The sequence below is a fragment of the Vigna radiata genome, chromosome 8, assembly GCF_000741045.1.
Source record: "Vigna radiata var. radiata cultivar VC1973A chromosome 8, Vradiata_ver6, whole genome shotgun sequence".
In the NCBI taxonomy this organism is placed as follows: Eukaryota; Viridiplantae; Streptophyta; class Magnoliopsida; order Fabales; family Fabaceae; genus Vigna; species Vigna radiata.
This window is the reverse complement of record NC_028358.1, coordinates 31,421,714-31,438,381: the sequence shown is the minus strand read 5'-3', so window position 1 is coordinate 31,438,381 and position 16,668 is coordinate 31,421,714. Positions and strand designations below refer to the sequence as shown.

Below are 16,668 nucleotides of genomic sequence, written 5' to 3'. Positions count from 1 at the left end.
TATGCCCTCTTAAATCTTCTGTATTTTGAGATACTAAGAATTTCCACGTTTTAATTTCCTCTAAATTTCTTGGATTACTGTAATCCTAATTTAACTAATTAAACACTCTTGACTGCTTTCTATTATCATTTATGCTGACGTCTTAAATTATATAAGTGTATGCTATATTTTGGGATGTCACAGATTGTGTGTGATTTTAATTTTTATTAATATAATATAGTATAGAAAAGAAAATAAAGTTTTATTTTAAGTAAAGTTTGGTTACAGAGTTGGTGAGTTTTTAAATTAAAAAAAATATATAATTAAATAAAGGAATGACTGTGGATTTAATGTAAACATGTTTTAGTTTTTTTTTATCTATTATTTTATATAGGGAAGGTTACATCCAGGAGAGAAACTTTTTATTTGGATTGGAATTTTGAATATTTTAATAGGATGGGGTCATTTGATTTTAAGGAAATTAAAAGTGAAGGTGCAAGGGAGAAGTTCTAATATTTTTGTGGTTTGATATTTTCAAAAGTGTAGAGATTTGTATTACTACTTATAGGTCCCATCAATGGTAGATTGAGAAGGGTATATCTTTTGTTTAAAGGAGTTTTACGTGAAAAGTTGCATAGGTAGTGGAATAGAAGAGGAGCAATTGTATTGCCTTCTTGGGTTTTTTTTTTTTATGAATAATGTTACACTTTAGGGTTGAAGTCTACTAAGGTTTGGTTAACTTATTCTTTTGATTAAATAATTACTTTGAATTTTAGAACTTAAGATTGGTGGATAAATATTATGATGATGATGCATATGAAAGGTAATAAGATTTATGTTATAAATCTTGTGATTGGTTGAAAGATGTATATTGTTGAGATTAAGTATATGTTGATTGTGGCAAAAAGTATATGATTACAAAGTGATGAAAGTACGATCCAAGTGGTAAACTAAGTTCCATATATGTAGAATCTCTCGGTGAGATTCTTAGTGTTTAGAATGAAAGTATGGGAAGCTCAGTCTTGGGGGTCATCTTGACGCTTCAATGGTCAATCAAGCTCATCTAGAGAGATTGAACCATGTGGTGAGGAGTAGCAGGGGGTCTTAGTCTTGGGGTTCCCAGTATGCCTCAAGGCGCGGAACAGGCTAACCTCGTGAGTGTGACAGGGTGGGGAACCCAAGCTTCATAAGTCACCACGGGTGCAAGACCCGCCATAGCTCGACTTTCATTCTAAGTCCGGACGAGTCAAGTCTAGAATATAACATGTATAGGATGTGTGTTTTATCTGCTTGTTATGTTGCATGTTTTATATATACAATTAGCTCACCCTTGCAATTGTTTGTCTATTGTGTTGTGCCATGTTGTGTGTGCTGCCCTGTTGCGATGATCATTCATTTTGGATGTGAGCAGAGGAAGGAGAGACCTCCCTGGAGCATGTGTTGGAGGAGAACGAGGATGCTGCATAGATTCCATAGGGCCTTCTTAGTTCTTTATGTTCTATTGAAACACTTTTGTTCAATTTATTTTGAGATACTTTCTAGAACTCTAAGCTTTAAATTCTCAACACTATTTCAAGGATGACTGTAATCCTTTATACATTAATTTACTCTTGACTGCTTTCCTTTATTCTAAATGATGGCGTCTAGACTATATTATATGCATGTCGTATAGTCTAAAAATAATTACTAGAAACAATTGTTATTTTGAATTTTTACTTAACTTGCATTTACAATAAAACATTCAAGTATAATCTTAAATCATTGTAAAATTAATTATTTAAAATGAAACCTTAATTCAGATTGTACAATACAATATGGTATAGAATAAGACAACAGCCATTCACGTTGTTACAAGAAAGTAGGAAGCTTTCAGCATCCTGTTAAAACGTTAATGATGTCCATTAGTATCTGCTTCTTGCTGTACTACCTGTTTTCAAATTAAATAAACTGCTCCTGCTATAGCTGCTGCTAGAATGAAAACATAGAATTTACTCAGGATTGTTGATTTAGGAGCATTACTTGTCTCTCCATCTATGTACTCTGCCAAATTGAAGTTACCTGCACCAAGCATACATTTTGTTAAGGAAAACGAAAATAGTAAAGAAAGTTGAAGCTGATATTTTAAGTAAGTGGAAACTGGAAAACCTCTTTGTCTTGAGAAGCTGCAGCCAGCATTCAGTGCATATCTCATTTGTTGTACAGTGGCTTTGTTGTAGAATAAGAAATTAGACAGTATATCATCTATGCAATTAAGCACTAGCTGTGCTTCTGTTAGGCATGGTCCACTGCAGAAAAAATCAGTGGCCTCAAGTGGTACATTAATATTCCCAGATGGGTTTAATCTGAATGCTTCATCACACCCAACATATATCTGAGAAAGATTCAAAAACAGCCAAAAGAAATGGTAACAGAACATGTGAGAGAGAGTATAGTGCAAAATAATAAACAATCTTTCATTCATGTTCCAACAAATGCCATTAAATATTTGTCACTCACATGTTTATTGTTGAAGCAAGACAAGGCCTTTAGCACGCTTTGTCCTTGCAGCTCACCCTCGGCAGCCTCTGTTCATTTTTTCAGACACAAACAAATGCCATTAAAATTGTACACATCAGGATCCGTAGAGCATAGAATGAATAGTTAGCAAGGAAAGAAAGTGGTTGAAGGCATAGAGATGGTATGATGATAACCTGAGGATAAGTAAAACATTGAAATTACAAGAATGAAAAGGATGATGAAATTTTGTTTTGGGTTGAGTGCAAGTGCCATAACTATAGTAGTGTGATGAAGCTGGTACTGAATACTCAACCTTTAGTCCTTTTATGATGAAGGCAAGTTGAACAAAAGTGGGAACTTATAGTAGGCCACCACACAGATATCTAATAATGGAAAAGCAGAAAGTATGAATCAGTGGTTTGGTTAACAAATAGCACCAGTTTATACGGTAGTAGGTTGAGACAAATTGACTCATATATACAAAGTGAAGGTAATGCATTTGACTATCAGTACCATCTAACTTTTCAAGCTTTTTGAACACATTTGCCATAACATCCGTAAAAAAAAATGAAAAATGGAGATGCGGGGTATCGATCCCCGTACCTCTCGCATGCTAAGCGAGCGCTCTACCATCTGAGCTACATCCCCATGATATGAAACTTTAGAAACTTCATAACTAAAATTGAAATAGTGAAATAGTAATTGTTTTATTGAGATTTAGAATTCAGTGGGCTTGTTTAGAAAGAGAGAAGACCATTAAGGCCCACTGTGTTGGAATACCAGAAACCCAAACCTAGAACCGCCAACAGATTCAGTAAAAGACCATTACATCTTTTTATGATGAACATCACCTTTGAATAAGAAGACGTGGCAAAAGGATATAAATAGACTCATATGTCACACACCCTCTTATTACCAGTTTGCACTTATCCTTTCTTTAACCTTGTTATCTGAAAGCTTTTAGGATCAACGGCTGACATGGCACAAGAACAACGGCGGATCCTGGTGGCCGTGGATGAAGGCGAGGAGAGCTTGCACGCCCTCTCATGGTGCCTCAAAAACCTTGTTTTACAAAATTCCAAGGACACCCTTATTCTTCTGTACGTGAAACCCCCTCGCGTCGTTTATTCTACCTTTGATGGGACAGGTATATGTATGTATATGATCAATCCATTATATACATAACAAAAACACCAAGCTTGGGTTTGTGATTAATTATGTGTGGTGTGTGTTAATTCCTAGGATATCTGTTTTCCTCCGACGTAACGGCAGCCATGGAGAGGTACGGGCAGGAGGTGGCGGATGTGGTGTTGGAAAAAGCGATGAAACTGTGTAACAATATTGAAAAAGTAATTAGATGTTAGTATGATTTATTTTGATTGATGAATTTTGTGATTGTTATGAACGGGGTGATGTGGTTAATTAAGGTGGAGACGAGAGTAGAGAATGGCGATCCGAGGGACGTGATTTGTGAAATGGTTCAAAAGTTGGGTGCTGATGTGTTGGTGATGGGAAGCCATGGCTATGGTCTGATCAAGAGGTAAGAAAAATGAAGGGTTTGATTAGTTGTTTATATGTGATGAATTGTAGATTTAGTTGATTTTGAATGATTGCAGGGCTTTCCTTGGAAGTGTTAGTAATCACTGTGCACAGAACGCCAAGTGCCCAGTTTTGATTGTCAAAAAGCCAAAACCAGCTATCGGAAACCAATAAATCATATTTTTAATCTTCTGTAAATAAGTTATTTGAGTTCCCTGTGTTTTTGTTTTTTGTTCCTCCAATGCCAGATATATATTAAACTTTAACCTTTTGCATTTTGCTTAATTTTTAATTAGTTTTTTAATATTTTTTTAGAAAATTAAATCATTTAACATATAAAAATAAATTAAAGTTACGTAGCTTTTCTTTTTCTTTTCCTTGATTTTTATTTCCTTACAACTTTAATTAGTTTGTGCAGCTTAGGATACTTAATTACTCTTAAGTAATCCTCTTCCTCACCTAGTTAATTTACGGTTCATGATAGAAAAAGATTGGTTTGGTGTAAATATTTAAATAAAATTGTAATTACTGTATTAAAAGAAATAAATGATAATTAAGTTTAATTTTTATTTGAGAAAAACTTAACGCTTTGTTCCTTTGCACTGATTTTACTGTGCACACCAATTTGCGAGCGAGGAAACTTTCAAATTTTGCGTTCCTTTGAACGGATTATACACGGACGGATTTGCGACGATTGTGACTTATATGCATTGTCTCACCATCTCGCAAAAACGAGAGGATTTGCGATGATTTAATCGGAAAAGACTCATCTACCCTCTGTTGTTTCACGAGAGAACTGTTCTTTTGCATTGCCATGTGATTCTGCATTGCCATGCGATGATGAAGACGAAGGAGGAGGCCGATGACGCCAGCAGAAGAAGAAGACGAAGCTTGATGATGAAGATGGCGTGAATGTGGTGCAGGTATCCGGATACACTGTTGCTGTATCCGGATACAGTTTTGTTCAGAAAATGGAAAAGAAGCGTATCCAGATACAGTTTTGTTCAGAAAATGGAAAAGAAGCGTATCCGGATACATGGAGTGCGTATCGTGTTCCAGGCTTTGATGTTTTTACTTAAAAATATTTTTTTAATATTTTAAAAATTAATTTCACTTATTATAAATTAATTTTCTTTCTTTATTAACAATTATAAATTTAAATATAACATTTAAAAAAACATTTTATATTACTAAAATAACTAGGGACATTTTGGTAATCTTTCATTTCTATCAATTTAACAAATTTTTTAATTCTATCACATCAATCAAATCCTACACTAATTCTCACAAACTTTACCCTCAAATCCACTCTCAATTACCCACAAATCTACTCAAAAAAACAACAAAATTACCTTCAAATCCACTCAAATCATCTCCCCCAAATCCATTCATAAGAACAGAGGCTAAATGACTGAAAATGAAATGGGGGGAGGGTCAATTGAGTTTGAAATAATAAAAGGAAAATTGATATGTCTCGGTTGTCGCAATACAAACAGTCAACACGAACACGTGGCTCTTTTGGAATTTTTGTGTTTTTGTTCTTTACATTGGCCTTTCACGATTGCATTGAAGGTTCTCTGCAAAAATACTGAAATCGTAGTCCTTCAAGAATACAAAATCTTTTTTTTTTTTTCATTTTTTGCCATATGTGTTTTGGAATGTTTTTGAGGCATTGCTGAATGTTCTATACAACATTTATTTTGGTGAAAGTTATGTTTATTTTGCTTTGCGATTTACGATGTCATCTTCGATGATAAGGATTTTGTTTTAATTTATCTATATCTCAATCATGATTAGGGATCTTGAATTTTGGCAACAACAAATTAGGATTTCGAAACCTTTAATTTTCGTCTCTAACACCTTATATATTTTGTTTTCAGCTTTTGTGTTCATCTATGTTGTGTTCTCTGTTTGACTTCATTTCTTCAGTTTATTTCTTTGTTTAATGTATTATTTTAAGTTTACTTTTGTATTCAAGACATTTAGAATAGATATAGAGATGAATTTGCAGAAACCAGTTTATTCCTTGAATGATTTTCAACCATAGAACCTTGAAATGATTTTCTGGAACTTAATTTCAAAGGATATTGAAGTTGGGGTCCGTCTCCGACTTCATTAAGTATAAGTCTCCTTTCTCATTGGAGATTGTCTTACAAGATAAAGAAGTAAGATACATCATTCATCATCAATATAACTTTATCATACCGTCCATGCCTCAATTAGGAAGTAGTAATTTACAAATTTCAACTTAACCTTGAAACACAATTCAATGCTTTAGTGTTAGAATCAAATTTCAACTTAACCTTCAAACACAAAGTTTATTGTATTCAATGCTTTTAAGTTTTTATGTCTCGTTCCCTTTTATGAATTTGGAAAAAGTGATTGAATGGATTTAAGAGAATTTGAAAATAATTTTTCTTTTTATTTGAGTGGATTTAGAAATAAGTGAGAATGGATTTCGAAGTAAATTTTTTTAATTTGTCACATCAATCAAATCTTATCATAATTCTCATAAACTTCAAAATTCATTCTCACCTACCTCTAAATCCACAATAACAAAACATTTACCCTCAAATCCTTTCAAATTCATTCAATCCTTTTTTTTCAAATTCATTAGTGAATAAAATATTAAGAGTAATGTAGCAAAATTTTTTATTAAATCAGAGTGATAAAATAAACTAATTTAATGTGTTTTGGTCTAACTCATCCTTGGTTTAAAAAAATAAATTAAATTGATCATGGTGTAAAAAAAAATGGGTCAACGGTATGTATACTTATAAATAAATATATAAATCATATTTAATCATTTAAATATTTTTTAAGTTTTTAACTAGTTAATTAATATTTTTAATTAAATAAAATAAAATAATTACATTTACATGTTGAATTACTATATTATAATTAATAATTGAAACTTATTTTTGTAAACGTTAATGATTTAAATTGTAATACTATATTTTAAAATTTATTTTCTTTATTTGTTAACTTGTTACCAAATATTAATAAAATATTCAATTAATTTTAATTATTTAAACTTTTTTATTTGACTGTTTTTTTAATGTTTTTTATTATGAAACTACCTACAAAGTAAATAAAAACTTTTAACGATAAAATTATAAATATTATGTAATTTAATTTTATTATTATAATAATAAATTTTATTATTTTTTATTATCATAAAAAATTGATCATATGTGTAACATACACGTGTTTTCACTTATTTAAAGATAATTTGTAAAAGAATAACAAAAATTAGCAAATAATTTATTAATAACATAATAAATTATTTTTTTTACATTGCCTGATAAAATAAAATATTAAAAAATTAATATCAAATAAATTTGTTTCAAATTTATTAAAAAAAGCCTGTGGATATAGGTACTAGTTCTTGAATGATTACGACCTTTAGTAGGGCAAAATCAGTAATTAAAATTCATTACGCCAAGGCTGTTCTTCAAGTCATTAAGACATGCTTAAGACATATATTATTGGTGAATCCCAGCTTATTTTGTTTGATTTAAATCATTAACGTCATTTCCCTGATTTAAAAATATTTCTTGTTCCCCATTTTTGTGATCAAGGCAAATATCACGCGACATGTACTCTACACTAAAAATTGCTGAGTTCTTCCATGTTATCGTAATGCTAATTCTGCTTTGCTGACATCGTGGTCAATTAAATACTTATGACAAGTAGAGATCTCAATTTGGATCATTCACGGGGTTAAAAAAGTCTGTGAAATTAAGAAAATCTTTCATTAAAAAAAGAACAAAAACCTCTTTTAAATGAGAAAAAAATACTAATATTCTAAATATATATAATTCCATCTTTTATTTAAGTTGACCCATCTTAACTTTCTATATGTATCAATCCATCTTAAACTTCAGCTCTTCAATCTGAGTACCGACCACTCTCGACTTTTCCAATCGTTTCAAACTTAACAGACAGCAATAATAATCGATGGCTGAAGCACTAGCTCAAAAACTCAGCCACAAGGGCAGGCCAGTACGGTTTTTCTCCTATTAATATTTGTACTATTTAGCTTCTCATTCCACAAATTCCGTTACCATTTCTTTAACATACTCTCACGAGGAGGTATAGATTAAGCAAATCTTACCAATTGGAAGACCGCGGCAATTAGTGGATTAGTTTATCGGTTTTTATAAAAAAAAAATATATAAGATTTTAGAAAGATCATGCGATGCACCATATTAAACTTTATCAAATCGATTTACAAAAAGAAATTGCTATTTAGACTCCAAACGTAATTGGAAAATCGAAACAAGAGACCTTTTGTCTGTTCTAATCAGTGAAATAGTCAAATGTGATTGAAACATAAGCTTCCAGCTCTTACTAGCAGTTTTCCAGTTTGCTTATCTAGAAAAAACAAAACAAAAAAACACTACGTCTGAAAACGATATGACTTTCCGCTAAAATCCTCATCCGTTTTGCAAACTGCCTAGAGCTCATCCTGCAAACCAAAGACAAAATATTGAACACAATGCTCCTAAGCTTTGATTAAAGTGAGAGATATTGAGTAGATGAAAAACCTACATGACCATCTTCCTTGTCTTCTCCAGCTTCCGTCTTTGATTCACCATCGGAGTCATTGCCAGCATCATCAGCTTCTTCATCTTCATCCTCAGCCTACACAGAAAACATTAACTTCGTCAGAATCACTGCAACTGATGAACAAAATTTTTAAAAGACAATAGTTCTACTTACATCAGAGTCAACTGGATCATCCTTTGCTTCCTGTACAAGACATCAAAATATTGGAGTAAGAAAAGTTTCTTTCTTCAAGATAATTTTATAAACACCAAATTTTTCCAAATATGTTTTTCAGTATCAATTTTTACCTCCTCTTCCTTCTTCTTCTCGGCCTCTTCAAATGCTGCCTTCTCAGCCTGCAAAAGAAAACAATTCCATTAAGGAGATCATATCATCTAACAGTGTAATTTAGGCCAAAAGATTAGACAATAGAAAGCGCTTACATCCTTGTGCTTGCCCCATGTTTCTTCAGCCAGTTGCTTAGCATATTCAGCATCATCGGTAATCAAGACATTGTCAAACAAAGTGCCAGATTTCACCTGTAAGATAAAATTGCCTGCTAGTAAGAGTTCAAATGGAAAACAATCGGCTAAAATGGTGACGTTAAATTAAAGTGAAAAGTTACCTGCCACAATTCAATGCCCACGTACTTCAAGTTGGGGTAAACATAGAGGTCGGGGTCGTCCTTGAAATCTGGTACATGTTTTTCAAGTAATGAATATATTGATCCTATATTGCAAATTAATATAAAAATATTACTACTGTGTACAATGATGAACTATTGCTTTCTAACCTGGGTTGTCAATAATTGGTGCCTTCCACTTTCCTTTGTAGTTGGGGTTCTTAATTTTCTGCAGAAAGGATGTGAAGTTAGAAAACTCATTATCAAACATGATGCAATATGTCATATTTCATGTATTACAAGAATGCTTCCACAAACCTTTGGCTTCCACGGGCCCTTGTACTCAGGGTTGGGAATGGTTGGAGCTGTCCACTCACCATCTTCCTCATCATCCCAATCTTCGGGCTACAACATCAAATATTATAATCAGTAATTAAAGCACAGTATGAGATATATATAGAGCAAAAAGGAAACAAAGTAAAAAGTACCTTCTTGGCTTCGGCATCTGGGATCTCTTTAGGGATGTCATCATATCCCTATAAATGCAAGATATAGAAGTCAGTATATAACACATAAAGTTCATACGAGGTGAGATGAGAGGCCTTTTGGAAAAGGCATTACCTCTGGTTTCTTATCCTCGGGATCGCTAATGTATTCTTTGTCATCCCAATCTTCTGGCTGTGAGCATATCATGATTAGAATTTATCAATAGCTCAACCAAAATAAGTATCCCAGTTAAATTAACACCGGTAAGAAAAGTACCTTTTTGGCTTCAGGATCCTTGATTTTCTTTGGAGGGAGAAGATCCCAATCAGAGTAGAGACTACCAGTTTGCTTCTCCACATTATCAATCAGGATGCTATAGGTTGCATCTGGACGGAGGATAAATGTATAAACATGAGTTAGTTGGTCAGTCTCACAAGGGACATCCTTCTTGATCAAGTGGTTTGTGTTGTTGTAGGTCAAAATAGCATGCACTTTCTTGGTACTGTAACCACAAATATCTGGTCCAAACATGATACTGCAACAGAATATAAACGTCAAAAGGTCAGCTACCATATCAAAAGCATCAATCAAGAACGAGTAACAAAACATATGGCGATATATGAATCACCTGTAAGGAGTATCGCCACCAAATTTCTTCTGATCAACATTCCCACTAAGCAACTTCATGTAGCCACCACCACAGTCGAGCTTCTGTTCATGCTTGACAGAAAATTGGAATACTAGTGTCTTATCCTTATTGCTGAATTCAGGGTACTCAGCAGAAATGGCGTAGAATCTGTAATCTTCACTGGTTTGAATACCTGAATACATATCACCATTCAACCAAACAACCTCATTATCAATTTTAGCCAAAAGTAAACATGAGCAGCAATAATACATGACTGTTCAACATAGTAATTTAGTTCACCTTTGTCATTGGCGTCTCCATTCCATTGACCAGAAGTGTGGTTCCACTCCCCGGCCAGGTTCTCATCTTTTTTCCAATCTGATTTAACCCACCGATTTTCCCATCCGTCTGGCATCACACAAAACACATGCATATTAGAAAACTGGAAGATAGCGATTTAAGATTATAAAAAGATACAAATGAACAACGGAAAAGTACTACCGTTACAGGTGCACAGACAAAATTTTAAAAAGAAAGAAAAAGATACGCTTACAGTAATCTTACAGACAATGTGCCATCAGATATATGAAGCAAATGCTAGCAATTTATAAAGGACATAACTAATATCAATTAACCAAACTACAAAGGACAAAACTACCATCACTTATTCAAACATGATGGGGGTCAGTAACTGTTGTCTGCACAGTAATCCAAGGTCAAATCTCAAATTAACCTAAAATGTTAGGTCACAATCGCTCTTCGTTTATCCATTCTATTTTGAGAACCGGCGTCGAGGCTAATGCTTAATCCTCTTTTCAAACCGACATCACCATAATACGGTTATTCAGAACAACTAGCAAAGCGGCATACATGCTAACAGATCTACTCCAAACTATGGCATTCCAAGGTAGACCTCGACGAACAACTTCCAACACAAATCGAACCGTGAAAAGCTTTCAGATCGAGGCTCAGACGCGAAAAGAAAACCTTGATCCCAAACAAGAAACTCCAAATTCAACACAAAACAATGCAGAATGAAAACACGAAAATACAGGGGACGCGATCTGGCGAGAGAGAAAAGGAATAGAAGGAATTAAATTGTATACCTTCGAAGCGCTCCTCGAAGAATACCTTGGCAGAGGTGATAGTCAAGAGAGACAGAAGAATGAGAGAGCGGAGGTCAGGGTTTCGCACCCTAAACGCCATCGCCATCGACGGAACAGAGCTAGGGATGTAGAAAGAATGTAAAAGCTTCTTCGAATAGTGTGGGAGTGAGCTACCTGTTCTATATAGCCACTACTATGCTTCGGGTTTTCAGTGCAGTGGGCAAATTTGGAAATTGACGTGGCTAAGTCCTACGTGGATGACAGTTGGCATACTACAACAAATTGAATCATGACACGTCAGATATTATTGTCATAGATGTAGTGTGGCACGATACGATTGGTAAATACAGACTCTACCGAGTCGTTAAGTGGATCCGTGTATGCATTTTACGTTACTACCATAAGGTTTTGTCTTAATGAGGATTTGGCACCTGAAGCCAAACAATCAACCACACGTGTGATACCATTTCATTTCCTTTTATATTTTGAATTTTTCAGACAACTGATTATTATTTACATAAAAATGTCAGAAATATTCTCTAATATATTGTTTATATGTTAAGAGTGTTGTTTTCATTTCATTTTTTTTTTTATTAAATACTTGTCTTAATAACATAAAAGTTAAATATAGTTTGATTTTAATTTTAATATAAAATTTGGAACAAATCAAAACCATGTTAATTTTATGTGATTTGGTTTTGATTGACTTCTCTCATCGTAAAATTAGTAATATTTTAAAGAATTATTAAATGTCCTTAAAAAAAAGTTATTAGACAAAGAGAAGTATTCTGAATTATTTTAAAATAATTATTAGTTAATAATTTAAATTTTCTCGTATTTATACATAAATTATAGTCTAGTTAAGTACAAGACAAATAATCAAACCACCCATTATCTTCTATTTATATAAAGAAAATTGATGTATTTTTTCTTTTAAAATAAAAGAAATTTTTTATAATTTCTTCTTAACTTTTTTATTTCTTACTCGTTTAATAAATTACACCATTGTTTGTATTTACAAATCATAGCTTAAGTATTTTAACGCATTCTGAAACTTAACGCGTATTTTAAAAGATATATTTAATTTCCTTATGTTACTGCAAACAGGAGAAAAGACCGAGTTTTAATCAATGGTTATTAATTATTTAAACTTTTACATTTGTGAATCTCTTCATTATATGTATGAATTAACAATTTTTTAAACAAATTATCAAATTCCAAAAGTAAATAAGTTTTAATTTCAAATTTTATTTTTAAATCAATTAAAATTAAATTTTAATGGTATTTCTATATTTGTACCTATTTGAATTTTTGTGACATTCCTGTGGTCATTAGGATTTTGTGGTTAAATACTCAGTTTTAAGTGAACGTAAAAAAGTTTCAGAATATAAGACGAAGGTGAATAGTCTAAGATTTGGTGCGTTGTTTAAAGTCTATAGGCTATATTAAAGTTCAAATCTTCAATCTAACCGTTAATCCAAATTATTTAGAAATAAATATAAAAGATATTTAGATGTTATAGTTTGACAATTAAAACATTAATAACACAATAAATATATATCATCTACTTTTTTATTTATTTCAAACATGTATTTATAAATTTTAGTAAATTTTTTTTAATACATGCTCTTAAATTTCATTAAGTTTAACTACCGTTTATACTTATTGAGAAGCCGCAAAAGATTAAAAAAAAATAAAAAATAAAAAAATCGAACGAGTTATACATGAATCTGCATACATACTTAAATTACTTTTTTATATTAAAATCACGACTAAAACAATAACGTATACAAGTAAAATAATAAATAATTCATGCGTAGATTATATAACATTTTGTAATAAATATTTATTATTTTGAATCAAATTAAAACTCGTTTCACTTAATATACTTTTATTAATTTAGATTTCGACATTTCATAAATTTATATCATACATCTGACATGTTTCCCATTTCTCTGGGCAAAAGTTATCTTTCAAAAACAACAGTGACCCGTTTTTATTAGACCTTTCGTGTTTTGACAGTGTCGGTGTCTGTAGTTTTGAAGAGTTAAAAGGAGCCAAGAAGAAACTGTGAAAAGATAACACGGCTGAACCTTACACACCCATGAGAAAAGTTTGGCATCGGAGAGAAAGTTTTTTTTTTTTTTATAGATGAGAAAGGTTAACAATATATTTATTTAAAATTTATGAAAATCATGAAATTTTAAGGGATCACGTATTTTCTTTAATGAATTTAACTCATAATATTTCATAAATAATAAATAATGCGTTGACACTCTTTTCTCTCTGACTTTTTTGGGTGGAAGAAGTAGAATGGGAAAGAGCATGCGTGTAGAGCAGTTGGAGTAAGTTAATAGCAATAATGACAACCGCAAAGAGGCCTAATATAAGAAACTTCACCTATTCATGGTTGGATTTTAGTGACGCCGGCATTCATTTTATTATTGTGGTTGGCAAATCATGATGCTTGGATTTGCAGCTACTCTAGATCTAAAAAACTATTGCAAATAATAGTTTCTGCTATCTTGTTCGTTGGCCACAATTATTTGTAACATTCTAGAGAATTCCATTGTGGAGTGCACAAGGGAATTAGGTTAATCTTGGCTTGGTTTTATTATACTCCTACTCATCGACCAAGTGATACAGCACGTGAGGTAGTGTACCATCATATATAAGCTCCAAAAAGACAAAGTGCAATCAGTTTCTTATAGTTGACAAAACCCTCTATCACAGGTAAAACATTAACAAAACCAAAGTTGATGAATCACATTCACTGTTTTGATGCCTGTTCTGCATACATAAAAGCACCAAACAACGCAAGTGACACAAGTGCAGCTGATCCAATAGAAAAACTCCGTTAGAAAGGAACAAGTACAGCATATTCAGATTTCCATACAAGATATAAAACCGTGAACTCATTGCAAAATATTTGTTATACAGATTGTTTGATGCTTATAAAGTTATATACAAGCTGCAATAAAAGTATTAACACTTCATTGATTCATAATTGTTCGCACTGTTGCTGGAATCTAATACAGGCATCACCTTTACTTCTAAGTGCTGTTAATCCATAGTAAACATTTTATAAGTTTAAACAAAGAAGCATCGTCTGTTCAATAATTAAAGATTTCAAGCAAGGTTGCATGAATAAAACCAGCTTAAATCTAATGTTTTTATAAGAAAGATGAAATCATCAAATTCAAAAGCACCCAATCCCAAACATGTCTTGAACCTTATGTGCCAAGAAACAGTGTGGCCCAATTTCAAGATACAAATCAAAATTGAATTATCTTTGCACTTTCTTAATTCTAGAAGTTAGTCAGGAAGTAAAAACAGTGCGAGCCATGTCAACAGACAATAAAATGAATATCATTCCATTCATTAACTGAGTTCCACCATGAAAACATAGCCTTCTGAAAAACCTAGAAATCCCCATTGGCAAACTCCCTCATCTCAAATGATTTCATATGAATATTACAAAAGTAATGGCCAATAAACCTGGAACTTAGCAGAATACCATCAAACATAATTGTCATTCCTTGGAGAAACAGAGGCAGGGCTGTTAATATACAGTCAAAACGAAAACAAAATACAATTGTTAACATGAAATCACAAGGCAAGAAGCTCGAAATTTCTCAGCCGCAAGCTGCAACATAATTGTAAATATAATTGGTTACATTAGTATTTGACATGAAAGATTGAATTGGGTTGCGACAACCCATATCTTCCTCAAACAATTAGAAGATATGATGGAAAAATAGAAACACCAGGTATTAATGCTGAAACGCCTGGGTAGCCCACAGAGGGAGAGGTGCACGTAGCATAACGTCAAGACCAGTAACAGGATGTTCAAAGGACAAGGTTTCTGCATGAAGGTGATGTGCATGATGAGTTATACCTTTCCACCCGTACACACCTTCATATTTCACATCACCTACGATAGAAATCCCTAGGTACTGACAGTGCAAGCGAATCTGATGCGTTCTTCCACTCCGAGGATACGCTCTCACTACAATCTCACTCGCATTACCATCCTCTTTCACCGCTTTTTCTTCAACCACCAAAACATTTCCCTCCTCGCACGAATCAGAGACCTCCCTAAAGCTGCCATTTCCGTTTACCGACAACACCTCAAAGGAAGTCTCCATGGACCGGACGGCCGAGCCACCCGGTAGTGTGCGTCCCACATCGGAAGCACCGTAGACTCGCCAGGCGCCGAACTTGGACCTCCCGTGACCGGATCTGACGGTGACCTGTTCCCAATTGGGAGGAGGACCGGTGCACAGGGCAATGTATGTTTTCTTCACTTTGTGTTCGGTGAAGGCCTTGACGAGTTTTGCGGCCACCTTGTGCGACTTGGTTAAGAGCAATATACCACTGGTGTCACGGTCGAGTCGATTAGCGAGGTGAAGCTCGTGCGATTGGGAAGCGAGGGAGGAGAGGAGGGTCTCGCAGTAAATTCCTTGGTGCTTGTTGACTGCGATGAGGTGGTCGTCCTGGTAGAGAATGTCGGAGGGTGAGAGAGAAAAGATGCTTGAGTTTGAAGAAGCGGTCATGGCTCTGCTGAGCTCGATTTGCTTTGAGATCGGGGGAAGCGGAGGGGACAGTGGCACTGGATAATTCTCTGCGGCTGTGGGGATTTTCCGTTCCGGGGGCCCTGACATGGCTACGGCGGAGAAGACAAAAGGTTTGGGGTTGAAGGAGAGCATGCGCACGAGGGGGAAGGGTAGGGACTGGCGCGGTTTTTTTTTTTTCTTTTTTTTTTCTCATGAAATTGGACTAGTTACTTATACGGGCTCACTTAATACGGCTCGGTCCAATATGGTTTGCAGCTTCTATTTATCATTTAAATCATATCACCTCCAACAAAATACTTTTTATTAAATTAATAAAGAAATAATGTAATCAGTTTCATTTCCCATTTAATAATTTATTTAATGTCATAAAAACTGGTGTGTGTAAGGACTGAGGAAAAAGCAAGGCAAAGAAGAAGCATATGTGTTAGTTGATGAACGGGTGGCTGGTTAAAAGAAAATATATATAAAATAAAATATATTTTCTTTTAATTACTCAAACATAACTTGACCGAGCACTTCCATTTACATCTCTGAAACGTGCTTCTCTTCTAAATCAGTTTACCTTCCCTTATTTCTCTTCATTCTCTCTCATCTTTTTTCCAAAATTGAACCCTTTGTTCATCAATTAGAAAGCATCTAAGTATTTTTGATATCGTTAGCTCCAATCTGACCGATCAATTTCTC

The 16,668-nt window shown here is 33.6% G+C and overlaps 4 protein-coding genes and 1 non-coding gene across 5 annotated transcripts; 1 reads left to right on the top strand and 4 right to left on the bottom strand.

The window, feature by feature from the left end:
- Positions 1-1,687: 1,687 nt before the first annotated feature.
- Positions 1,688-3,138, bottom strand: LOC106770520. The gene is made up of 4 exons (XM_014656324.2): positions 2,670-3,138; positions 2,476-2,543; positions 2,125-2,350; positions 1,688-2,037 (listed from the first exon to the last, which is right to left on the bottom strand). Exons 1-4 carry the CDS (start codon positions 2,746-2,748, stop codon positions 1,913-1,915), a joined length of 498 nt encoding a protein of 165 aa, XP_014511810.1. The 5' UTR covers positions 2,749-3,138; the 3' UTR covers positions 1,688-1,912.
- On the bottom strand, positions 3,051-3,123 carry TRNAA-AGC. Its single transcript has one exon. It is a non-coding gene; the product is annotated as a tRNA-Ala (tRNA).
- A 214-nt stretch (positions 3,139-3,352) lies between the features above and the next one.
- On the top strand, positions 3,353-4,299 carry LOC106771231 (universal stress protein A-like protein; the record flags this gene model as incomplete). The annotated part of the gene is given in 4 exon segments (XM_014657170.2): positions 3,353-3,622; positions 3,718-3,824; positions 3,903-4,015; positions 4,092-4,299. Coding segments are annotated over 4 exon segments (486 nt in total). The 3' UTR covers positions 4,189-4,299.
- Positions 4,300-8,211: 3,912 nt separating this feature from the next.
- LOC106772667 (calreticulin) lies at positions 8,212-11,575 on the bottom strand. The gene is made up of 14 exons (XM_014659207.2): positions 11,408-11,575; positions 10,602-10,709; positions 10,302-10,494; positions 9,950-10,208; positions 9,809-9,865; positions 9,676-9,723; positions 9,506-9,592; positions 9,359-9,416; positions 9,191-9,258; positions 9,009-9,104; positions 8,874-8,921; positions 8,740-8,769; positions 8,569-8,661; positions 8,212-8,485 (listed from the first exon to the last, which is right to left on the bottom strand). Exons 1-14 carry the CDS (start codon positions 11,511-11,513, stop codon positions 8,474-8,476), a joined length of 1,263 nt encoding a protein of 420 aa, XP_014514693.1. The 5' UTR covers positions 11,514-11,575; the 3' UTR covers positions 8,212-8,473.
- A 3,346-nt stretch (positions 11,576-14,921) lies between these two features.
- On the bottom strand, positions 14,922-16,320 carry LOC106771300 (RNA pseudouridine synthase 1). Its single transcript, XM_022785316.1, has 2 exons — positions 15,175-16,320; positions 14,922-15,053 (listed from the first exon to the last, which is right to left on the bottom strand). The coding sequence occupies exon 1, from the start codon at positions 16,114-16,116 to the stop codon at positions 15,181-15,183; it is 936 nt and encodes a 311-aa protein (XP_022641037.1). The 5' UTR covers positions 16,117-16,320; the 3' UTR covers positions 14,922-15,053; positions 15,175-15,180.
- Between the last annotated feature and the right edge of the window lie 348 nt (positions 16,321-16,668).